This window comes from Bactrocera dorsalis, chromosome 1, assembly GCF_023373825.1.
Source record: "Bactrocera dorsalis isolate Fly_Bdor chromosome 1, ASM2337382v1, whole genome shotgun sequence".
NCBI classification, from domain to species: Eukaryota; Metazoa; Arthropoda; class Insecta; order Diptera; family Tephritidae; genus Bactrocera; species Bactrocera dorsalis.
The window spans coordinates 41868093-41895445 of NC_064303.1; the positions used below are offsets into that span (position 1 = coordinate 41868093).

Genomic DNA, 27353 nt, shown 5'->3' on the forward strand with positions numbered 1-27353 from the left:
GTGAGACGAAAATTAAACTCTCGATATTGTAATCAATTGTTTCACAGCTCCAATATCTGCCAATAAGTTTATATTATTTGGATATTTGGAAAACAAGAATTATGTTATTAAATATTGTTACAAGCCTAAATTTAACATTTGTTATTCGAGTTTATCAAAAGTGTATTCCTAATGTACACAGTGTAAAACTTCACATATTTTCATACCAAAAAATTGGCTACAGTAAATATTTGAATGGCCGGTTTATTCATAATTATATTTCGTCAGATACAAATGTATCTAAACAAATGACTAAAATTAAAATCCATAGTGATCCTGTGCTAGTAAAAAATACCATCGACCCCTTCGCACTTAATGAAACAGAAAAATCAACTTTTAAATTTAAATCGCTGTTATATGATGAAAACAAAGATGAAATAATAGCAGAGCTTAATGCTTGTAAGGATACAACCCAAGTTGGTATTTTTGAAGAAATGATATACCAAAAAATAATGTATTAAAATTTTTACAGCTATTGCAGTTCATAAAAGAATACCATGAGGTATTTAAACGTAACCATATTGTTCAGTCAATATTGGTTCTGAAAGATATTTTACAAGATCGTAAGGATTGCTTAGTTACAGAAGAATTATTAAAAGTAATTTTAAGGGCTTTGGAACCCCACGTAAATTCAATAAATATTACAGAACAAAGTTGTTGTTATCTTTGCCTCCGAAAATTTGGTGTTCCTAACACTAATTTGGTTATGCAGCAGTTGCTCCTGGGTGCACTAAAGAAGGTCTTTATTTCGTCACCGGATAAACCAATTGCGTTAGCTGCATTATCTCGATTAGCTGTTGGTATTAACACTGGCGATGATTTTCATGTTCCTACAGTTTGCAGTCCCTTTATTCCACATATAATGTCCCATATTGAACATTGTGACAACGAAGAAGACTTGCGTCTTCTTTCAATATGCATAATAAACCTACAACCATTAATTACGACAGATATTTTGGAAACATTTAAAATAAAATTAGATCTTTCAATTAGAAATGGTGTTATTAACGCAAAAACTCCTAGAACGACAATAAAACTACTACATTTATTAAATATTTCAAAATGGTCACAAAAAAATGGTCAAATTATACGGCAGCTTTTATTATTATTATATCCAAGTTTTTCAAATCTTAATATAACGGATCTTAAAACCATAAGTAGAGTTTTTAGTTACCATTTAGAACCATCAGCTCTAATTAACCCATTTAGCAAATTGATGAAAAATTTACTTCAAAGGCACCAAACAGTCGATGTTCTCGCCGCCTATTTACCATTCACAGAACCTCGTTGGCGAGAGCCAACAATTGAAATTTTTAAAAATTTGCTTTTTACTTCCGAAAAAAGCCTAACTACATATCCGGCCACCGAGTATTTTCGTATAATTCGTGCTTTAAAAATATCAGATTCGAAAACGTGTGATGCGTATTGGGCTAATATTTTGAAATCCTTAAATTCGGATGATGAAGAGAAAACACACCTTCGGTTTATAAGACATTGTCATCGTTATATGCATTTTAATAATAATTTGGGAGGAACATACCGCTTCATTCCTCTTGAACGGAGACTCTCTCAATTGGCTATGGAATTGATAGAAAATGATGTATCTGGACGACTACCATCAAAGTTTGCGCGTTTAGCAGCTTTTGTATTAGCATATGGTCATACACCTTTTGGATGGAAAAAGTTTCCTAATGTTGTACTTTCCAAGATTATATCCATGTCTAGTCAATTCAGTACTATAGATTGTTTTCTTCTTAGTCGTGGGGTTCATATTGCCTTGGAATTGCGGTAAGCTGTTTTCGATATGGACTAAATCATATAACAGTAACGATACAATCAAATATTTTAGATTTCGTAATACGATTCCATCGTTATTGGGTATGCAACTAGCTACTATAGATAGCGTATTAACCGATTGCATTGGGCGCCATTTGGAAAGCAAGTACTTGTCGATTTTTGATTTAAACACCATAGTGCGAACACTTGGATACAGAAAATGTTTGTATTTCTTTTAAGTAACGTATCTATAGAGATGCACATAAATTTTTTCTATATTTTTTCTATTTAGCTTTGAAGAATAAAACAATTTATCAAGAAGCCTTAAGCAGGTATAATCAACTTGATTTTAGTGAACTTAATTCACGTTTAATTCGGGAAATGGCTTACAATTTCAATATATCAAACTGCATTGTACCTATTGCTATGGAAGCAATGTTCACATACATTGAAACTAATCAGAAATACGTAATTGGCGAGACTGTGGAGAAAGTTTTAAATTGCGCTTATAATTTAGGTTATATGCCACAATCTGAAGCTGTACTTAATAACGCTGCATTTATTTTAAAACGGTACGTACCACTACTAAATAAGTAAAAGGGGCCATACACGGCACACATGTGCGTTCGATCTGTGTGAATTTGTTTCGGCCATAAACGACACACAAATCCAATTTGCGTTCGTTTTTCACACAGTGAACATGTGCGACAGGCAAGCGGAACATTTCTTGGAATTTATTTCTATTGTAGACGTTTATCTATTTCTTTGTATTTCGGTAATAAGTTATTACAACTTTTATTTTTCTCAATTTTATTTTCATATTTATCACTTTTCGTTTGCCAAATTGCCAATTAATTTTTTATAAGATCAATAAATTCTGATATGAAATCTTTATTGAGGGAGCCTGCTTTAGAAGCTTCAAACAATCGGGTTTTTTTTGCTTAAATCGCTTTAAAAATTATCTTAACAATATGCTTCCAAAATTAAAGATGGGAATTCGAAATATTATTGAAACTAGAAGGGAAATAGTGACCGAGTGTATAGCAGATATACGAGTATGAGCGCTTGGGCAAAAGCGAAAACTTTGAAGCGCGATTTCTCGGTTTTTAATTTTTACGATTATTCTTAATTGGTTGGCAGGATAGAAAAGAAACTAAACGTCGTATGGAATTGGGGCAAAGTTTATTATCTTTGCCATAAAATTTTCTTCTATTTAAACTAAAAAAAAACTAAGAAAAGTCAAGTAAACATAAACAACATAAAGAAAAAATTTTTTGGTCAAAAACCATTTTTTTTTTCAATTAAAAAAAAAAAAATTGTAAAATATTACACTTTTTTTTATTAAAAAATATGAATCTCTTTGAATTTTTTGTTTCCGATAGAAATTCCGACCTGCATCCTGCCCGCCGCCAAAGCAGAATACCAAAGATTTCCTATCCAAAAAATTTGTGAAAGATGTTCAAATATATAACTATAAAGCCAGAAATTTCGCTTGAATCAATTATTTCTTTCCCTCCCAAAAAATCCTCACGATCTTCACTGTTCGGCGACACGAGAGAAATAAGGTTTTGTGTGCACACAGCGTCATACACGACACAGATGTGCGCAAACCGATCGTAAAAAGTCAAACATTTTCGCGAACATGGATCGGTATGTGCACAAGCCCATACACGAGTAAACCGCATGCGCTCTCATACCTATCGAACGCACTTGTGTGCCGTGTATGGCCACTTTAAGGAAGGGCTGAGTCCGGATGTAACAAGACATTTTTTACTTTCGCAATTTGCTATGATCAAAGACGGATTTTCAGGGTGAAATTTCTAGATGTATTATTCGACTGAATTGTTAGTGTAAACTGTAGATTCATTACTCCGTTTTGTTATACATATATCCGACTTATTTCCAAAATTTTTTTTTTTACGTTTGCGTACTTCGTGTTTTACCTTATTGAAATGGAGCTCGCACAGACTCATTTTCAATACTCTAGAGCAGTGGTTTATCTTATATATAAAAATAAAACGATTTGGCTGAACATTGGTGATGAGGTAACTTGGAATCTCGGGACGGCATAAGCTACTTTCTATTGTTTTAGATATAGTTTATTAGATATAGGACGTCAGAAGCGGAATTAACTAATCAGACCGCTTTTTTTTTATAAATAAATACGTTCATGACGAATACAAAATGATTTTTTTATGTTCATTTATTGGGTGTCATAAAAAAAGGTCCTGTACGATGTCCATGATTGCGACCGCAATTTTGATCTAAAGCAAAAATTTCATAAAGAATGTAGAAAAGTCGCTATAGCGCTATGAAAGCTTTTTTTATTTTATTTTTTTTTTATTTTTTTATTTTTTTTTTATTTTTTTATTTTTTTTTATTTTTTTTTATTTTTTTATTTTTTTTTATTTTTTTATTTTTATTTTTTTTTTTTTTATTTTTTATTTTTTTATAATTCGACAAAATGGCGGCGGTTTGAACAAAAAGTATCGACCCATTGCTTATAGTTGGCTTTTTACCGGAGATAAAGGTCAATGTGTGAGATATATAAATGAGATTCAGAGAGAATCCTTTCCTGAGCTTATGTTTGCATGTATCCGGAATGACATCACGTAATCTTTACTTTAACATTTTTTGACTTATTGTTTAATTGAATTCACTTCACAATCTTTCATTCTGATTTTATTTGATATTTGGGTCAAACCACGTCAAGTGGTCCATGAAAATTTCGAAAAATAGAATAATAGTAGTTCATTAGGAAGTGGACCAGACGCAGGTGGGGTGCAATAAGGCCATACGCAATAAAGCCATATTGGTAATAAAGCCATATTATTTTGGTAATAAAGCCATAAATCCTATATGGCTTTGTTTCCAATTGCAATTGGTAATTAAGCCATATGGCTTTATTCCGCTTTCAAATTTGTTTCTTTCTTAGCTTAGGGGTTTCAGTTAATGTTTAGTGTTGCTGGTGAGACAAAAATTACCAGTCCTATTTGATGGACGCCGCTTTCAGTATTGTTCCGCAATGTGGATACAAGCAACTCCCAATAATTAATATTAGGCAATTAACGCACATGTAAGTATACGGGAAATAAATATATCTGCATTAGCGCGAAGATGAGGCCAGCGGGGCGCGGCGCCCGGAGATCTACGCGAAAAGAATTTGATACACCCCAGTGTTGGACCGACTAGAGTTATTTTTTTTGAAGCGCGGCCGAAGGCCGCCCACCCAAAAAGGAGTTCGACGCGAAAAGAATTTTATACACCCCAGTGTTGGACCGACTAGAGTTATTTTTTTTTTGAAGCGCGGCCGAAGGCCGCCCACGCAAAAAGGAGTTCTACGCGAAAAGCCAATATGGCTTTATTACCAAAAAATATGGCTTTATTGCCTTATGGCTTTATTGCGTATGGCTTTATTGCACCCTACCCCAGACGCATACCGCGTGATATAAATATTTCGTCAAAATTCGTTTTTTTTTTGTTAAAGTTATTGAATGTTGAAATATAGAGGACGATAAAATTGTAAAATTATTTTCTCATAAAGTACTGAAGATAAATCGATGAAATTTTGTGAAGTCAAAGAAAAATGTTCGTGATATATTATAAATATTTTTTCATGATCCATTTGTTTAAATAATAATATTTTACATAATTTTTGGCTAAACAATTGAAATTTTTGAAGTGTTCTTCACGCTAAAAAATATTGAAAAGTATGTAACACAACGCGGAAAATAATCACCTTTAATAATCTGATTCCATTCCAAAGATATTGAATTTTTTGTACCCCTTCCGCTCTTAAAACGTATGGAGCATTGATCGTTGCGTAGTGCTCTCGTAAGCTCGCAGCATCTGTGCCGAAAGAAAAGCATAAGCGCAACGATCACAAGTTTGTTAATCAAAAATAACGAAAGATATATTATTGAAACAACCTTTTTAACATGAAATTTGATAGAGAAATGCTCCGGTTGCCACGTATTTTAATAATACTGTCCGAATAAAGGATTCCATTCGCGTCCCCATTTCTCATTCACTACTTATTTCATTCATTATGTTAAATGTTATCAACTAACAACTGTGAAAACAACACTTTTGTTACAAACTCAAGTAAAAAACTCAACATCTTATGGTGATTTGCACTTGGATGCCGTGGATTTTTACACCGCTCTAATGTTTAAGTCCTTGTTCATAAATAGAGTTTTACTGTATTGTATAGTTTACAGTAATATAATTCAATGAATACCTTAGTAACAGTAACATATATATATGTATATATGTTGCTTTTTGTTTTTGATTCGTAAAAATTTAGATTTATGGCACATATGCTAAAATGTAACTAATAAAATGACTGCTGAAAAATTAAATAAGTTGGATTATTGGTACATACATATTTACTTATGTTAATGTAACGAAATCGAATTTTAATGTTTTGTAGAGATTTCGAAAATATGAGTGGCTTGTCGATTGTGCAAGCATGTCTGGCGCTATGCTACTATAAATCGATGCCTGAAGATCTTATTGACAAAGTGTTTTGTGTTAAATTTATTCAAAGAATAGAAGAGGAGATTCACGTGTGTTACTCCAAGGTATTGTCTTTATATTTTTTAATTAACATAAATTTATGTAATTATTCCTGAAATGTTTATTTTTAAAACTTTGTAAAATATTTCAGGCGACTTATCCCGAACGAGTACTTAACTTAATAATGCAGTTAAATCGGACAGTGTGCCTGGATTACCCGGAGGCGAATGTACCATGGTTTCAACAAAATTATTTAGAAGCTCAACTCAGTAGAAGTAAGTTCAGATTTTTTCAATAAATATCCCAATATCAGTTAATACTATTTTCTTGCAAAATTTTGTACGTATGTATATAAATTTTTGTGTTGTAAATATTTTCTAGATATGGATAATTATCTTTCAAAAATTCGCCGTTACCATCTTCACACTGTTGTGTTGTTGAAACCTTTATTCCACTCTGAAATGAGTTGGGGTTTAAATGCCCACGATTCCTCATATTTTGATTTTTTCGATTAGCAGTAGTAGTAACAGTTTTCTGGTTGTGAATTGTTATTCTCGTACGTTTCTTGCCGAAATTCGCGCTGATTCATGGTTGAGACTTTCATTATGAGTCATTGTGAAAATTTCCATTAATTCTTCTTTCTTGGCGTAGACACTGCTTACGCGATTATAGCCGAGTTAACAACAGCGCGCCAGCCGTTTCTACTTTTAGCAAGGTTGCGCCAATTGGAGATTCCAAGCGAAGATAAGTTCTTCTCCACTTGGTCTTTCCAACGAAATGGAGATCTTCCGCCTTCAGGTACTGCGTCAAATACTTTAAGAGCTGGAGTGTTTTCGTCCAAACGTACGACATGACCTGGCGAGCGCAGCTGCTGTCTCTTAATTCGCTGAATTATCTCGAATGCGATATTCGTCGTGGCCAACGGGCAAAATACCATACATCTTTCGCTGAACCTTTCTCTCGAAAACTCGTAACGTCGACTTATCATATGTTGTCATCGTCCATGCCTTTGCACCATGTAGTAGGACGGGAAAAATGAGTGACTTTTAAAGTGTTTGTTCGTCGAGAGAGGACTTTACATCTAAATTGCCTACCCAGTCAAAAGAAGCATCTGTTGTCAAGAGTTATTGGTTATTGATTTCAAAGCTGACATTGTTGTTGCTGTTAACGCTGGTTCCAACATAGATTATCTAAAACTTCGAATTTATGACTGTTAACTGTGGCATAGGAGTCTAGTCGCGAGTGCGACGACTGTTTGTTTCATGACAGGAGATATTTCGTCTTGCCCCCCGTTCACTGCCAGACCCATTTGCTTTGCTTCCTTGTTCAGTCTGAAGAAAGCAGAACTAACGGCGGGGGTGTTGAGGCCAATGATATCAACATTATCGACGTACGCCAGCAGCTGTACACTCTTATAGAAGATTGTACCTGCTCTATTAAGTTCTGCAGTTCGAATTATTTTCTACAGCAGTAGATTGAAGAAGTCGCACGATAGGGAGTCGCCTTGTCTGCAACCTCGTTTGGTATCGAACGGCTCGGAGAGGTCCTTCCCCATCCTAATGGAGCTTTTGGTATTGCTCAACGTCAGTTTGCACAGTCGTATCAGTTTTACGGGAATACCACATTCAGACATCGCGGCATAAAGGATTCTCTTTTCGCGGTTCTTTTCCAAGATTTGGCGCATGGTCGATTGTTGATTTTCCAGGTCTAAAGCCATACTGATAAAGTCCAATCAATTCGTTGACGGTGAGCTAATCCTTCACACAATACGCTCGATAGAACCTTATATGCGATGTTTAAGAGACTTATCCCACGTTAGTTGGTTCCAATCGTTGGGCATGCTTTCGTCCGACCATATTTTACAAAGAAGCTGATACATGCTCTCTATTAGTTTTGACCCGCCGTGTTTGAATAGCTCGGCCGGCAATCCCTTGGCCCTCGTTCTGTAGTTCTTCAGATGGGTAATTGCTATTCGAACTTCTTCATAGTCCGGTAATGGAACGTCTGCCCCATCGTCATCGATTGGGGAATCAGGTTCGCCTTCTGGCGTTTTGCTTTCACTGCTGTCTGCAAAAATGCTTCTCGCTTCCCTCTTCAACTTTCGGTATCAATCCCATCCCGCACCTGTTTTGGTCGATCGTAACTATATTTTTTAGTATCTATGGCTCTTGGCATTTTGAAGAGGTTAGTTACAGATGGGGGGAAATAGGTACGCGCACAAATTGCCTTTAATCGAAATCACATGGAGTTCTATAACTAAGCCAAATATTAAGATACAAAACTGTATTTTGGTAACGCAACGTAAAGGGAAAGGGGCGAAATCGGATAATAACCATGTCCTTCCCTAATTTAACGTTTAAGCAATTTCAACCAAATTAGACGCATAAAATTCTAATGCTACATACATAAAATGGGCGAAACCGACCTACCTCCCCTGCACGGGGTATATTAAGTTTTCCACGATGTTTGTAATACCCAAAAGGAAACGTTGTAGAACCTATAAAATATATATCTATAAATTATGAGCGTGATAATCTGTGTCGATTTAACCATAGTCTGTTCATCCGTAATAAAAAATAAACTGTTGCCCGTAGGATTAGAAGGAGCATGGAAACCTTCAGGATCCATCAAGAAGCTTCGTGACAGAACAGGACGATTAGTCCGGAATGTAATGATTTCAAAGGGTTGAAACTTTCTCTCGCTGCGTCCTATTACCATAAATCTAGGTGTTCAAAATTGAACATGTTCGTTGCTGCCAAAGCACGGACAACAACATTATATTAAATCTTTTATATATAGTATGTTAAATAAGAAAAGAAATAATCTAGCTATTGTAATCATACAGTCCACCACTAATGGATATCTATGTATGTTCAAATATATTGAACATACGTACAAAAAAATACGCAAATAAAAATATATGCATTGATATGCAGCATACAAACATAAATGAGGCACGTATGCATTAATAAGTGATACGCATGCACTCAAGAAATGCATACTAAACATATTTACTTAGGTTTGGGCAATTGATTACAAATGCACATGTGCACTTGAAAACAACCCAAACCAGGCAATATAAATTATACTTGTATGACAGCATACACACACACACATGTATTGTATTGTATAGTTGAAAACAACCCCATGTGGTGTGCTGTAAATATATATATATTTACGAGGGCTGTCCGATAAATAACCGACCTAACCATGATGCACGCGACTTTTTCAAAATTTTTTTTTTTTATTTTTCTACATACTCTCCTTGTAACTCCACACACTTCTCCCAGCGATGCTCCCATCTCTGCAACCCTTCCAAATAGTACTTGGCGTCTTTGTCTGCAAAATACGAGTTCATGAAAGAGATTGCCTCCTCATTTGACGAAAATCTCTGGCCGCCGAGCGCAGTTTTAAGTTGAGGAAACAAAAAAAAGTCGCTTGGTGCTAGATCCGGATAAGGTGGATGGTCAAGCAGTTCGAACCGCAATTCGTGGATTTTCGCCATGGCGACTGTTGAGGTGTGAGATGGTGCGTTGTCTTGGTGGAACAAGACTTTCTTTTTTTGCAAATGTGGCCGATTTTTCGAAATTTCTTCCTTAGCTTGTCCAATAATGATGCGTAGTATGCTCCTGTCATAGTATTTCCTTTTTCAAGATAGTCGATAATAATAATTCCATAGCTGTCCCAAAAAACACTCGCCATCACTTTCCCAGCCGAATACACAGCTTTAGGTTTTTTTGGGGCTGGTTCCCCCTTTTCAATCCACTGTTTAGATTGTATTTTTGTTTCGGGCGTATAATGATAAATCCAAGATTCGTCTACAGTTATCAATCGGCGCCAAAACTCGGTCTTATTGCCTCTAAACTGAGCCAACAGAGCGCTGGAAATGTTCATGCGCGCACGTTTGTGGTCTAGCGTAAGCAAACGCGGCACCCAACGCGCGGACAGCTTTCTCATGCCCAAATCTTGGTTTAATATGTGACAAACAGTTTCTTTTGACATCTTCATAATCTCAGCTATTTCCCTAACTTTAATCCGGCGGTCGCCTAGTACCAATTGATGAACTTTAGCGATGTTATCGTTAGTGGTTACAGTTTTTGGACGCCCAGGACGTTCATCATCTTCCAAGCTCCTGCGACCACGTTTAAATTCAGCTTCCCAAAATTTTACGGTGGTAAACGATGGTGCAGAGACACCATACACAGAGTCCAACTCATCTTTGATTTGTGAAGGCGTATTGCCTTTCAAAAATAAAAATTTAATTTCAGCCCGATATTAATTTTTTTCCATTTTGGGGAAATCACCGAAATAGACTCACAAAAACGACTGTCAACAGATAATTGCGCAAGATAAATTTCTGAAATTTTGGCGAGTAGCTATTATAATATGCACAATTTGAAGTAGAAACTTTTTTTTCAGATGTGCCGCTAGCTTCACGTTGAGGTCGGTTATTTATCGGACAGCCCTCGTAATTAGATAAGTTAGACTTCTAAAATAGTATATAAGGTTTAAAAATTGAAAAATAAAATAAGAATGAATATATTCTCACTTGACGAAAGACGTTTTTGAATTCCCCCCACCAGAGGTAAGGAATACTAAATCTTTGTTGAGTTTAAAAAGTTTGATCTTACAAATCAAACAGTTTGATTATAATTCAAACATTTGGTCCTTCGAGCCGGATTGTGGTCTCAGCCAAAGAAAAGACCTGTATAAGGAAAATACAGGTAATATATGTATGTATGTAAAAGTCCTATTATATATGAATGTATATAGGCAAAAGAATGAATATATTCTCACTCAAAAAAGGTCTTTATTTTCCCCCACCAACGGTAAGAATTTAAAGATTCTTATTTGAGTTCGTTTGATCTTACAAATCAAACACTAGGCGACTATATTGGTGCGAAGATTATGACCGATTGACTGTCGTTCGATTGTGCCAGCGGCTATACTTTGTAATTATTATGTAATGTATTTTCTCAATTCTGCAATATCATAGAATTCTAATTTTCTAAATATGGTATACGGTCCCAACCAGTACATTTTAAATTGTGATATCTTTTGTTCTTGAGTCATTTGGCATTAACTTTGTAATGGAAAAGCGCAATTATTATCAAGTAATTTATTGACATCATCTGTATATACATAAGTATGTAAAAGTTTCTATGATATTTTGAAATATAAAAGGTGGTAGGTGTTATTAATTCAATAAATACTTCTTACAATCCTTACCGCTGGTGGAGGGCAATGAAAAACTTTTATTCAGGGCACACCACATGGGGTTGTTTTCAACTGTACATGTATTATGTGTGTGTTGTGTGTTTAATGATATCTCTTCTGTAAATTTATGACTTGTCTCCCATATATTTTTATTATTATTTAGATGCACATTGCACTTAAATGCATGTGGTTGTTTATGTACATACGTATGTATGGATGTATGTTTAAAAATAGATATTTATTTTTAATTGTATTTCGGCTTTGCTGATAAGTATGCATGTTCAATGATATTTGAACATACATATTGCCAAGGGAAATTAGTGGACAGTGTATAGATATGTATGTATATCATACTTAAACTTAACTTTCTTAAATTAAGTCCTCCTTTTGTGTTTGCAATATCGATGCTTCCATTCCTTGACTTTTGTGCCGAATTTCGCTGCATTCGTTGTTGTGCATCTGCTTCGTCTGCCTCTAGTCCCACGTTGAGGTCCTTTCCTTTTGTTTGCGATTTCAGAATCATTCCAATCATCTTCCGCATGGTTCTTCATTTTAGCAGTTTTGTGAACTGTAATTTTTGGCTGCTTTTTATAATTTATGAAATCTTTTCCTTTTTTGATAAGATTCGGATTTGGCTTTACTAAAATATCATTGCGCTTTTTCGGCAATTGTGTTGGTTCGTTCAAAACTTGTACTCTTGTAACTCTTCCTTCTCATACGCTTCAGCATCATGTTCCAAAATGTGGTCCATTTCTTTAGCTTCGTCCTCACCTTCAATCGATTTATCCTAGACTGCATTTTCCCACATTTCTCCAAAATGTGAGTCTGCCGGAAGAGATATCAATTCAGTTTGTTTTTTCTCAGTTTTTGAAGGTTTATGAAGTTCTTCAAGTGATTCTTCTTCGTCTTCAACTTCATTTTTTTGTTTTTTGTCTTCCTCTATTACTTCTGCTGTTTCTTCCTCAGCAGAAGATAGATATATACAAGGTAGATAAAAGATTGGAACCTATGTACATTTTAAATCCGAGTCGAAACGGTACAAAATTTCTGGTTCTTCTTCTATCGTTTAATCTTCCAACAGCACATCACGCTGAAGAGAACTACGTAATTTCGGGCTCTCCTTTTAATCTCGATTTACAAAGTTCGAGATTTTGAAAATACTCCGCCGTTATTTCAAAATACAAGTTTTCTACTTCAAGAAAAATGTTTGAAAAGTACATTGTGTGAAAATTGTGCATTTGAAGAAACACAATTTTTAAATGTTTAACATCATCACTTTTTACTGTCGTGATTTTGTGGATATCATTCATTACTTTTCTGAGGAATTGAATTTTCCTCTTGAATATGAAGATTCCAAGATCCAAATAAAATGTATCTGATTTGACTTTATTTGTCATGATGTTAATATGCGGGAATATATACCCGTCTTACAATTATTTTTGTTTTAATTTGCTAATATGCGGGAATATACACCCGTCTTACAATTATTATTTTTATTTAGTCAATATGCGGGAATATACACCCGCATTTTGCCTGTATATCGGCCATTCATTATTTTCCAAAAATCCGGTTTTTTGTGCTTTTCCACCAACTTTTTTTCAAAATTGACTTTTCCATTCGATTCCTCGTTAAATTTTGCATAAGAATCAGTGTTCAAAAATATGGGACTCTGATCCCATCAACAGCAAAAAAAATGCAAAGTTGGTGGAAAAGCACAAGAAATCGGATTTTTTGGAAAATAATGTTATTTTTGGATTTTGAGCGTCAACTTTGAATATTTTTTGCTGTTCATGGGATCAGAGTCCCATATTTTTGAACACTGATTCTTATGTAAAATTTAACGAGGAATCGAATAAAAATGTTAATTTTGAAAAAAAGGGGGGGAAGAGCACAAAAAGCGGGATTTTTGGAAAAAACAAGTTTTTTTTGAATTTTGATTTTTTTTTTGGATTTTGAAAATATTTTTATCAGAAAGCTGAGATTTTTTTTACATAAAAATGGATAACTTCAAAATTTTTTCACTCAATTTTGAGGTCGTTAAAAAATAAAAGAAAAAGTCATTTGTTTTGTTTGATCTCAATTTGAATTGCGCGCCAAAAAACAATGGAGCAACTTTGGCCACTAAAAAGTTTACAGATATTCTTATTTTAGTCTATATTATGACTTTCTAAAGTTTCGTCAAAATCGGAGAACCACGGGTACAAAACCGTGTCGCCAATTGATGGAATGGCCCATATATATTAATTACAGGGTTTACTTTATTTTATTTGCTTGTATTTTTTATAATATCAGGGCTTTTTTTTAATTTGGCTGAGCTCTTTTTTTTTAGGCTCGATAGGACCAAATTTGTTTGTAAAAGTTATTTTATCTTGCTAATATGCGGGAATAAGGAATACCCGTCTTACAATTATATTTGCTTTAATTTGCCTGTATTTTGAACAGGGCTTTTTTGTATATTGCCTGTTTTGTAAATACAGGACTTTTTAATTTGGCCGAGCTCTTTATCCGGCTCGAAGGACCAAAAATGTTTGATTTATGTTGTCAAACATTGACCTAAAAAAAGAACTTGTCATTCCTTACCACTGGTGGGGGGAAATGAAACGTCTTACATTGAGGGAGAATTTATTCATTCTGATTTTATTTGGTAAAATGTAAACCTTATACGAGTATACTAATTTTGAGTTCTTAGTTATCTAATTAAACACAAGTATGTATATTTACGGCACACAATACATGTGTGTGTGTGTTTAATATTATCTCTTCTGTAATTTTATGACTTGTGTCCCATACATTTTATTATTATTAGATGCACATTGTATTTAAATGCATGTGGTTGTTTATGTACATACGTATGTATGTATGTTTGAAAATAGATATTAATTTTTAATTGTATTTCGGCTTTGCTGATAAGTATGCATGTTCAATGATATTTGAACAGTAGGTTATAAACTAAAAAATAATTTAAAGCAAAAAGCAAATTTCAAGAGATGCATTTTAGCAAAAGTGAGTGAAGATTTATTCTTGGATATACTACAGTTTGGTGCCGAAAATAATTGAAATCCGTCCAATAATTAACCTAATGCCCTTTTTTCCTTCATGACCAACAATGTGCTCACAACAAGATCGAGATTGCAAGGTGATTGCTTATGCAAATAATATAGAAGTCATCCTAAATGGCTTCTCCTGAGTACCGCGTGTGTACGTGATTTCATTAAAAGAAAAGAGAACGAAGAAGTCGTAGTCCTTTCTTCTCTACGATAGTATAGTTAACCTGAGATCATCAAATGCGCGCTCTTGTCTAGTTAAGGAACACCTCATCTTATTACAAGTGTTTAAATGACCCAAGCACCTCCATACAAGTACACACCAGTCTACCTGGGAAAAACAGGCGCACGCTAGGACAACACACCACATCTGAGAACACCACAACACCCAGCAAGCGGTCACCACACGACGACATCGTACATCATCAACATAACAAAAAGAAATTGGATGATCGCTCACATTACATTCGTTTTTGATACCTCTCGTTATGCACTACGCCGCGTGAACACCATTCGATTGGATATTCGTCCCACGATAACTAGAAACAACTTCGTGTCATTCTAGTTCCTGCGAGCAGCATCTTATCTCAACCCAACAACAATTTGTCGCTGCGTTTATATGCCTATATGTACATATTTAAAATTTGATTGTATTTTAAATATACAAAAAGTTAAAGTAATTGTGCACCAAATTACCCGCGCATTTTTATTATTATTTATTATTTATTATTACAATAACGCCAATCGGCAATATACATTAAGAGAAACAAATAAAAAATGAAAAATGTAGGTTGAAGGTAAACGTGTATATGCAGAGTACTATGGTGATGGTTTCTGGTTGTGGCGGGCAGCAAATGGAGTCCTTGGTTAAACAAGCAGATGTTTCTTTGTATTGTCTATGAAGGCAGAGTATGTACCTCCGTAGAAGTCAATCACACCTTGAAAAGAATTGACAGATTTGGCCAGTCTATTCAGAGGACCGTTGATCACATAATTTTTCTTGGAGTTAGAAGTTTTTAGTAGACGATTACGTCTAAGTAAAGTGCCTACTGGGGCAAATTCAAAGCAGCCAAGAATGTCTGGAGCATCAATAATATTATTGACAACCTTGTAATAGAAACTAAGATCGGCAACCTGTCGACGTGCTGATAGTTTATTGATACGAAAGCTCTGGTAAATTTCATCAGTGGAGTAAGTATGTGTAGACGATGATAATTTATAGGCTAACGACTTGCAGAGTTTACGTTGAACCTTTTCCACTTTGTCTATAGATGCATTAGTATATGGAGACCAGATGACTGAACCATATTCAAGGATAGGTAGGACTAGCGATTGAAAAAGTCTGGTTACAGAGTAGGGGTTGTTGAAGTCTTTGCTGTTTCTTAGGATAAATCCGAGGGTTTTGAATCCCTTAGATGTGATTCTATCAATGTGTTTAGAGAAGGAGAGCTTGTTGTCAACAATGATCCCCAGGTCTTTTATCTCATCAACCTCTATGATTTCCTGATCCTTGAGTTTGTATTTTGCAGGAATTGGTGAGTGTGAGCGAGTGAAAGTTATAGCGGCGCATTTGTTGATATTAAGATCAAGATTGTTCACAAGGCACCAGTTACCAAAAGAGTCAATATCATGCTGTAGAATTAGGATATCTGACATACTAGCTATGGGCCTGAAAATTTTGAGATCATCTGCATACAATAGGTGATCTGATAAGATATTGTTGCCAATGTCGTTTATGAATATATTGAAGAGTACCGGGCCCAAATGAGATCCTTGTGGTACCCCAGATGTTACGATATATTCGAATGAAAGATGGCCATCGACTCTAACTTGTAGGCGTCTACCCGTAAGATATGAATGGATCCAAGACAAAGCACTACCTCCAACACCATAGTTGCTCAACTTGTGCATGAGTATATCATGGTCAACACGATCAAACGCCTTGCTAAAGTCTGTGTAGATGCTGTGAACACAGTTTCCGGAATCCATAGCATTTAACACCTTGTTAATGTATATGAACAAATTAGTAGTTGTAGATCTGCCCCCAGTAAATCCATGTTGTCGAGTGATTATAACGTGTTCGAAAGACTGCAGTAGTTGTGGTAGCACCAATTTCTCAAACAACTTAGCAAGGGCAGACTGAATACAAATAGGACGATAATTGGTGACCATAGCTTTAGATCCATCCTTATGTATTGGAGTGATATATGATAATTTCCATGACGAGGGGAAGATACCACCACTAAGTGATTCACCAAATATGTGCGTCAACGGTTCGCATAGGCTGATCGCGCAGTTCTTTAGGAATAAGTTAGGTAGACCATCAGGTCCAGCACCTTTTCTAGGGTCAAGTGAAAGGAGTAATTTAAGTACTTCGTCAGATGATACTGTCAGATCGTTCAGGAGTATGTTCTGAGGTCCCGGGTTGTAGGTAGCTGCGGCAGCGCCATGGTGATTGTTAGGTGCGTAAACACTATGAAAAAAGGAGGCAAAGAGATCACAAATGTCAGGCCCGGAATTAGCTGATAGATCATCCCATACCATGGAGGAAGGTATGTCACTGCTAGAACGGTTTTTGTCTTTGACATAGTTCCAGAAGGCTTTGATGTCCGATTTGAGTTTGGCTTCAACTTTACTCACGTAATTTTTATAGCACTCAGAGCTCAGTGATTTGCACTCAAGTCTCAGTTTACTGAAGCAAGAGTAATTGTAGTTGGTACGTCTTGTCTTGTACAACGCATGCGCCGACTTCTTCAATTTAATTTTGCGAATGAGATCTTTTGAAAACCAGGATGGATAACTGCTGTGTTTATAAGTATATGCTGGAACGAACTGGTTAATCCCTTCAAAGATTTTAGCGTAGAGATAATCAAGCTTACTATCAATTGTGCTGAGTTTATATAAATCGATCCAATTTGTTCTCAGGTAGAAAGTGTTGAGCTCAGCATAGTTGGCCTTTTTGAAAGAGTACGTAGAGGAGTAGATAGGAACTAGTCCAGGCTGAAAGTTGAGCGTGATATCTAGAGCGGGATGATATGTGTCTTCAGGAACCAAGGCAAGCGAGTGTTCAGGAGAAATGTCGATGTCGCTGAAACATAAGTCAAGGGCTGAGTTGTGAGCATTGAGAATGTGGTTGCGTTGTGTGCAATTCAGGAGCGAATAACAGTCGTAAAGTAGTTTTTCACAGTCCGCACGAGGAGAGCTGCTAGGGAGGTTGAAATCACCAACTATCAGTAAGTCAGATGCTTGGTGTTTTTCTCTAATGAAAGAAATAGTGGCCAGGTGGTCAACAAAGATCTCATAAGGTGACTGAGGAGGTATGTATACACAGCCGATGATTAGGTCACGGGATGCACCCTTCACCCTGATGAATATTTGCTCTAGGTTATTATTTTCAGTAGAGATTGGCTCAGTGTGTAGATAACGTTTGCATGCGATAAAGACTCCACCACCACGTACTTTATGATTAGCATGAGATGCACGATCTTTACGGTAGATATTATAAGAAGAGTCAATGACTTCTCCATCACGTATAGATGGATGGAGCCAGGACTCAGTGATGCATATGATATCAGACTGGTTAGACGACGTGTTGGTCAGAAATGCGCAGAGTTTTGTGCGCAGACCTCGAACGTTCTGGTAATATAACTGGATGAGAGATACTTTCTTCTTGTTCGTTGTGCGAGCGAAAATTCTTCTTTACAATCCTAGGCATACCATGGATATACTTTATAGTCATACTGTCGTTGCCGCTTTTTACTAGAGAGTCAAGTTCCAGTCGTAAATTTTTTAGGTGCTGTTGTTGAGAAGGGGTAAGATCAGCTTTGAAAATGACTGCAGTGTTACTATTAGGTGGTCTGTATTTGATAATTGAGAGCGCATCATCAGCTGAGCGAGTTGTAATATGTAGCGCACGTGTACGACCCGGTGTATGTCGGCCTAGTCTGCGTAGCTTAAATTCAGTGGCAATGTTCGAGAGACAAGAAGGCAAAGCGGCTACTAGATTTGTCCTGTCGTCATCCAAACGATCTTTACCCACTGGTTTGACTGATTCCGGGATGTTTAGAGCAATTACATTGACTTTACGGCGCTCACGTTCCAACATTTCAGTGAAGATATCTTCCTTACTCACTGGTAAGTCAGGCTTGGCATTGAGTTTATTATTAATTTTATTCTCTACTGATGAAAGCCTATCGTTAAGGGCAGTACATTTATTAGTGAGTGTTGTATATTGTTTAGACAGATTGCTCACCTCATCCTTAAGGTTATTTACGCTACTTACGAGTGACTTTTTGAGATCTTCAAATTTGCGGTCATAGTCAGAGGTGAAGCGATCAAAGTACTTCTGGAAGAGACTTTCCATTTCATTAGCTTGTGGCGAGATGTGTGTTAAAACTTCATCATCAGATAAGTGGCTGTCACATGTCCTAACACTGATATCATTGCTGCAGGATGAACAGTTCCAAACCGACTCCTTTTTCTTGATACTGATCGCTGTGGCCTTAAATTCCACAGATGAAAGGCCTGTACACCTAGAGTGAAACCAGAGTTGGCAAGCAACACATTGGATGCTGGACTGTACACCATCTCGTATCAGCTCAGAGCAATGACCACAAAATTGTGATGTTGTGTTTATTTTCTTGGGTGGCATTATTTATCGATGGATAGCACAATTTATATGTAACTTAGCAATTACTGTAGCCCTCCTTTATTTGCGACACACTGCAAACGGACCGCACATCAGCAATGCACCGTTGCCGTATATTTTGTTATTGGTTTTCTTGTGGTTATATATTTTTGGTTATGCGGCTGCCTGCTCCATTTACTTAGTATATTGTGGATAGTTTTCTTCTTCTCTTATTAGGCACAATACAAAACAAAATACATATATATAGCTTTCAAAGCTTTGATAATGCTTTAAATTAATCACTTTTGATATATATTTTATTCTTTGTACAATTTTCTTTAATTTTACAAAGAAATTGCGACTTTAAACACGTCCTTCAACCGGCGTTGCCACAGTGATTTAAAAAACTTTAACGTTTTTTTTATTTGCAATCTTAATCGCGGGTGTAAGTAAGCTTTGAATACCCTAAAATTTATAGGTTTATGGCACTATTGGTTTCGTCCAAGAAAAAAATCTTTAAAATTGTGGTAATAAAATGCTAAAAATACAAAACAAACCAAGAAATAAAACTGAACAAAAACCAGTGCAGTGCGGAAAAGCGCAGTGGCGAACAAAAACAAAAAAAAACAGTATTTACACCCTCTCCCGAAAGTATGGGGAATTCTGCATTTAAATCTCCCGCTTATATGGAAGACAGGTTTTTTTTTTTCTAGATTGGTACAACTGTCCTTAATTATGATGCCAAAAATTATTGCGATCTATGCTTGCTTGCTCAATGATATTTGTTGAGTGTTTGGCCAAAATTTTACACAAATACGTTACGTTTAATACAAATACGTTAAAGTTTTTTAAACACTACTAAGGTCGACTGACATAAACAGCTGCTGTAAACACACTGGTTGACAGATTGCGCTAATTTTTGGCATTATAATTAAGGACAATTGTACCAACCTAGGAAAAGAAATTTATCTGTCTTCCATATAGGTAAAAGTTTTACCAATTATAAAAAAAACAAATTTAATGTCAGCTCTTTGTTCGAAGCTTATTTTCGATAACACAAACATCTTCTTCATAATTCGCGCAGACACCGCTTACGCGATTATAGCCGTGTTAACAACAGGGCGCCAGTCGTTTCTTCTTTTCGCTACATGGCCCCAATTGGATATTCCAAGCGTAGCCAGGTCCTTCTCCACCTGGTTCTTCCAACGGAGGGAGGATCTTCCTCTTCCTCTGCTTGCCCCGGCGGGTACAGCGTCGAATACTTTCAGAGCTGGAGTGTTTTCGTCTATTCGGACAACATGACGTAGCCAGCGTAGCCGCTTTTTTAATTCGCTGAACTATGTCAATGTCGTCGTATATCTTATACAGCTCACCGTCCCATCGAATGCGTTATTCGTCGTTGTCAACGAGAGTTAACGACATAGCCTCGCTCCGGGTCACACACACACACACTCACATACATCTTATCTTTTAATATACATCTTGAACGAACTATGTAAACCGATGATTGTCATGCACTATCAGTCGAACAATAGAAATGGACTATTATTACAATACCAACCAAACATGCACTATCTAGAAATGCATTCTCAACATATAAACGACAAACATTTGGCAATAGAATAATCCACTGCGATAATCACCTCCGCATCTCTTCTACTTGTATAACAAACAAGTGATAGCAAGATAACGGATATCGAATTACAACAAAGAAGTTTCAAGCAGATAACAGCCGCCGCATTTCACTAGTATAAATAGCTGTAAGATCTTATATTAAAATCAGTTCTTAAGAATATCAATAAAGGCACGGATTTCGGCGAAACAAAAAGAACTAAGATTGCTAAATAAAGAAAGAAGAATTATATCGAAATAGTGAAATTCAGCGAACTGCTCATATTTGCTTATTATCATATGGCAGCGCTGCATTTCCTTTTAATTGTTAGCACATAAATGTGCTCAATACGAGTGTAAAAAGTGATTTTTAAAATATAGATTTTTTTCTTATAAAACCTACAAAACGTGTAAATAGTGAATTTGTTTAAATGTTTACAGTTTAATTAAATGAATTTGAAGTGAAAAGTGGGTTAAATGTAGTAAAATAGTTTGTGGAAATGTTCGAATTCTGTGAATTTTTAAACTTTAAAGTCGAATATCTCGTAAACTAAGCGTTTGCGGAGCCAAAAACATCGGAATTGTGCAAAAGGAACCACGGGTTTCATTGTAAAAGCAAATCCCGAAACATAAAATTCGAAAAATTGCATGGTGTCTCAAAGGCACAAAAATCTCAATCGTTGCACAGCGAAACACAAAGTGGACTAGTTACAATACCAATATACCAACGCTAATTGAGTATAATACAAACAAATACCTTAATTAACAATTAAAGGAAATTTCGAAAGTTAAGGAAACTTCCCCCCATAACTACGCGACAATTATCTAACACCCCACAAATTGGCAGAAAAAACAAAGCCAGAATTCAGTCTGACAATTCCAATAATAAAAATTCAAATATATGTTACTTTTCGACCCCCCAGGGTTCAAATTCGCCACTTATGACTCTTGACGAAAGATTTATTATCATCATAAAATTAAGGGATCACCATACTCCCAATGACGCACCTACATACCCTTATAAAAAGCAAAGGTTCTTCTTATCGCATCTATCCAAGTGGGTGGGTTATGGGAATTAAATTTAAACAATTGTGTACATTAATAAGAATTGAAGCCAATCTCAATTCACGAGCAATTCACTGTGCGCTCGCAAGATCCCTCTCATTGAACAGCCTTAGGGTATGTTTTCATGACGCACCCATTCCGACCATGCCTGGACCAGGCGTGGAGTTGCAACATTTAATAAGCCAACATTAAAGAAATTGTCAATAACCGCCAATAAAAATACATATAAACGAGTTTAAAAATAATACAAGTCGTGAAGTCATAAAATTCATATAAAGGGTATTTCAATATGACCCGTTAATACATGATGAGGTTATTTATACGTAATACATACGCAAAACATTTGCGTAGGGGGTCCAGGATGTTTAAACGACCTAAGCATCTCCCTGCATGTATATACCACACTACCTGGCAAAAACAGGCGCACTCAAGGACAACACACCACATCTAAGAACACCACCACACTCAGCAAGTGGTCATCACAAGACGGTATCGTACATCATCAACATAATAAAAAGGAATTGAATGATCGCTTACATTATATTCATTTTTGATACCTTCCGTTCTGCACTACGCTGCATGAACACTATTCGATTGGATATTCGTCCCACGATAACTAGAAACAACTTTGTGCCAACCCAGTTCCTGCGAGCAGCATCTTATCTCAACCCAACAACAATTTGTCGCTGCGTTTAATTGAACACAACAGCGTTCGGAATCCACATGTATACCTATATGTACATATTTAAAATTTGATTGTATTTTAAATAAACAAAAAAATTAAAGTAATTGTACACCAAATTACCCGCACATTTTAATTTCCAATCTTAATCGCGGGTGTAAGTTAGCTTTGAATACCATAAAGGGTTAGGGGTTTAAACAACATCTTCGGTTCTGATCAGCCATAGAACCAAACCTTGTCTAATGCTGAAAATAATTGCAATCAGCTCATACCTTCCTTTGGATCCAATAAATAATAATAAAGTTTATACCATTTATATTGGCCATTATGTTCGAAAATAAAAATCGTATTAAATATGAATGGTATCCCGTCGAGGTTTCAATTTTAAGATTTTTGCCCATATCTTTCTATTACTTTATTTAGTTATTGTTTAATTGCATACTTAATTATTTGTGTATAATCTACATATATTCAAAGTAATATGTAACGTCACCCTAAGGTGCCATATAGAAGAGTTTTTTAGTGAGCAAGTGGCACATACCATTGCTTTTACAATGAAATGACGATACGAAACGCTTTATTCTCAATCTCCTCGGAAAAAACCCCTTTATACAATATATTTACATTTTATTTAATTTTATTTGTGAAATGACTAATATATATATATTTTTTTTTTAGAACATAAAACTCGAAGCAAATTTGGCGACGATGTCAAAAATCTACTGAATGCAGTTTTAAGCGACGATAATTTCTTCAGCTGTAATCACATTACACCTTATGGATATCAAGTTAATACCTTTTTTGATTGTATATCATTCATATTCACACAGTTCTGTATTTGAAATTCTTATTTATCAGCCAGCTTTAAATTACTGTTAGAAATGCCATTGAACTGTGTACTTATACAAGTACAATTCGTATGGAGTATTCTATAAGATTTCGAACCCATTACAGAGCAAATTAAGATTTCACATCGAGTTCGCTCAATTTTGCTATTTCGCAGGATCAAAATCTTCGCAAGCTTCTTGAATGCCCAACTTTAGCCCTTATAGAACCCAATAAATTTATTTTTGGGCTTTTTGTCTCCAAATTTTTAATTATATGTACCCCCAAAGGTTCTCCATTGGATTCAAATCAAGACTGGCCACTTTTTAAATGCGATATTGCGTTTTTAAAAATATTTTTTAAACGCGAATGCTAACGTTATCTATCCCTAAAATGGCGTCTTTATCATATCACCAAAAATTTGTGGAAACTAGCTGTTTTACAAAAATAAGCAAGGGTTGCAGACCAAGACAACTTTATAAGACCTCTATATGAGGCTCTATATTCAAGTTTGGCATTCAAGATTTGGGAAGATTTTGATCATACGAAACAGCAAAATTTAGTGAACTCGATATGAAATCGTATTTTTGAAGTTATTATTTAAAATGGAGAATCAATTATTTATTATGACAAGTAATAAGTAATCCATTGATAAAAGTGAGAGAAGGAAGCAGAATTAAAATTAAGATTATATCGAATATGTGGCAGTGCAGATTACGACATACGATTAACAAAGGCTAACATTGATATTGCATATCAATGTACGTATGTATTATAATAAACCCTAATAAAACTACAAACATGCTATACATATGTATAGTATATCTTAAGTGTTTAGGCAAGTATTCACTACACAAGCAGATCATCACAAATGTAGACGCATATGATTGAAAGACATTTTTTATTTAATTCCAACCGCACAATTTTTTTCAATTCGAACGTGTATTTTTTTTCGTTTTGTCTTGCAGATTGATTTTGTAATACACTTTGATAAAAATCGTGAGCCTATTCCAGCTCCAGCAGAAACAACAATATTAGATCGCATAACGAAGTAAGTTTTTTTTTATTTTATTGCTTATGCACTGAATCGTGTAATTAGTGAAATTATATTTAAATTAGATTTGCAATACTGTTGCTGCGGTTAGATTCTTTTTGTGAAAACGATCTTACAGCATTGCGTGGACCTGAACACCTTAAAACAAAACATTTAGAGATGATGGGCTACAAAGTGATTCATATTAACGAGCACGATTGGAACACAAGATACATGAATTCTCCTGAAATCAAAACAAAATATCTTAAATACCTCCTGCAGATATAAATAAAAAGTTATATAGTGTGTATATATCTAATAAAATTAATTAATTATTCTTAATATTTATGTTATTTGTAAAATAAATTCTTATTTGATTTTAACAATTTACCATAAATTAAAATGTTGAAAAGATGAGCATGGCGCGATATGGGAAGAGTAATAATTGAAAAAATAATAATTTTCAGAAAAAAGTGTACATTGTGTAGCAATTTTATATACATATGTAGATATTTTTAAGGAGGATGGAGTCATGTGTAGAAGTTCACGCAAGCGAGGAAAGTTCTCTGATCGCCATTCACTTGGGAGTGGCCAGAAACGATTCTTTTACATATGACTCAAGCAGCTCACGACCTCCGGTCTTTGACCAAGTATCCTCTAGGTAGCCTAAGAACATCCGTTTGAAGGCAAGCTAAAGTGAGAAGGGGAGCTAAAGTGAGAATGCGAGCTAAAGTGAGAAGGCGAGCTAAAGTGAGAAGGCGAAACATCCCCTGCATAGGATCCGCCACTTAAAAAACACCCCCAATGAAAAACCACCAACAGCCTCGGATGAGAGACCCCATGGCAAACGAAATAAGGACTATGATTTGAGGGCATGCACCTGGAATGTCCGGTCCCTTAATTGGGAAGGTGCCGCTGCCCAGCTGGTAGATGTGCTCGTAAAGTTAAAGGCTGACATCACCGTCGTCCAAGAAATGCGATGGACGGAACAAGGACAGAGACGAGAGGGTCCTTGTGACATTTACTACAGTGGCCATATAAAGGAGCGCAAGTTTGGTTTTGGATTCGTGGTGGGAGAGAGACTCCGTCGCCGAGTACTATCATTCACTCCGGAGAATGAACGTCTAGCCACAACCCGCATCAAAGCGAGATTCTTCAACATATCGCTGATTTGCGCCCTCGCCCCGACGGAAGAGAAGGACGATGTGACCAAAGATGCCTTTTATAAGTGCTTGGAGCGCACTTATGAGAGATGCCCCCGCCACGATGTCAAAATCGTGCTTGGCGACTTCAACGCCAGGGTGGGCTAAGAAGGTATCTTTGGCACTACGGTCGGTAAATTCAGCCTCCACGAGGAAACATCCCCAAATGGGTTGAGGCTGATCGACTTCGCCGGGGCCCGAAATATGGTTATCTGTAGTACTAGATTCCAGCATAAGAAGATTCATCAAGCTACCTGGCTGTCTCCGGATCGAAAAACCACCAACCAGATCGATCATGTTGTGATAGAGGGAAGACACGTCTCCAGTGTTTTAGATATGCGTGCGCTCCGAGGTCCTAACATCGACTCGGACCACTATATTGTTGCAGCCTAAATTCGCACCCGCCTCTGTGCAGCAAAAAATGCACGCCAACAAACACGAGGAAGGTTCGACGTCGAGAAGCTGCAATCACAACAGACAGCCGAACGATTCTCTACTCGGCTTGCACTCCTGCTCTCTGAGAGCACTCGTCAACAACTCGGTATAAGGGAACTGTGGGACGGCATTTCAAACTCCTTACGTACAGCTGCAACCGAAACCATTGGTTTTCGGAAAATGCAAAAGAAAAGCTGGTACGACGAGGAGTGCCGTGTCGCAGCGGAGAGAAAACAGGCTGCCTACCTCGCAACGTTACGATCGACTACAACATGTGCGGGATGGGATAGATACCGAGAGTTGAAGAGGGAAGCGAGACGCATTTGTAGACAGAAAAAGAAAGAGGCCGAAATGCGTGAGTACGAAGAGCTTGATAAGCTGGCCGACAGGGGTAATGCTCGAAAATTCTACGAAAAGATGCGGCGGCTTACAGAAGGTTTCAAGACCGGAGCATACTCTTGTAGAACCCCCCACGGTGATCTAGCCACCGATGCCCAGAGCATACTTAAATTATGGAGGGAACACTTCTCCAGTCTGCTGAATGGCAGTGAACGCACAACACCAGGAGAAGGCGAACCCGATACCCCAATCGATGACGATGGAGCAGACGTTCCATTTCCCGACCATGAAGAAGTTCGAATAGCAATTGCCCGCCTGAAAAACAACAAAGCGGCAGGGGCCGATGGATTGCCGGCCGAGCTATTCAAACACGGCGGCGAAGAGCTGATAAGGTGCATGCATCAGCTTCTTTGCAAAATATGCCCAACGATTGGAATTTAAGTGTGCTATGCCCAATCCATAAAAAAGGAGACCCCACAATCTGCGCCAACTACCGTGGGATTAGCCTCCTCAACATCGCATATAAGGTTCTGTCGAGCGTATTGTGTGAAAGACTAAAGCCCACCGTCAACAAACTGATTGGACCTTATCAATGCGGCTTTAGACCTGGCAAATCACCAACCAACCAGATATTCACCATGCGCCAAATCTTGGAAAAGACCCGTGAAAGGAGAATCAACACACACCACCTCTTCGTCGATTTCAAAGCTGCTTTCGACAGCACGAAAAGGAGCTGCCTTTATGCCGCGATGTCTGAATTTGGTATCCCCGCAAAACTAATACGGCTGTGTAAACTGACGTTGAGCAGTACCAAAAGCTTCGTCAGGATCGGGAAGGACCTATCCGAGCCGTTCGATAACAAACGAGGTTTCAGACAAGGCGACTCCCTATCGTGCGACTTCTTCAATCTGTTGCTGGAGAAAATTATTCGAGCTGCAGA

General features: G+C 36.6%; 1 protein-coding gene across 2 annotated transcripts; it reads left to right on the top strand.

The window, feature by feature from the left end:
• Positions 1-19: 19 nt before the first annotated feature.
• Positions 20-24781, top strand: LOC105222376 (uncharacterized). Of its 2 annotated transcripts, none has more exons than XM_049462439.1 (9): positions 20-455; positions 512-1827; positions 1889-2037; positions 2108-2387; positions 6248-6398; positions 6485-6608; positions 23258-23367; positions 24373-24455; positions 24524-24781. In XM_049462439.1, the coding sequence occupies exons 1-9, from the start codon at positions 102-104 to the stop codon at positions 24723-24725; spliced, it is 2769 nt and encodes a 922-aa protein (XP_049318396.1). In that variant the 5' UTR covers positions 20-101; the 3' UTR covers positions 24726-24781. The 2 variants fall into 2 exon arrangements, with proteins under 2 accessions (XP_049318396.1, XP_049318397.1); XM_049462440.1 differs by having other exon boundaries at positions 22-455; positions 2108-2147.
• Positions 24782-27353: the final 2572 nt, after the last annotated feature.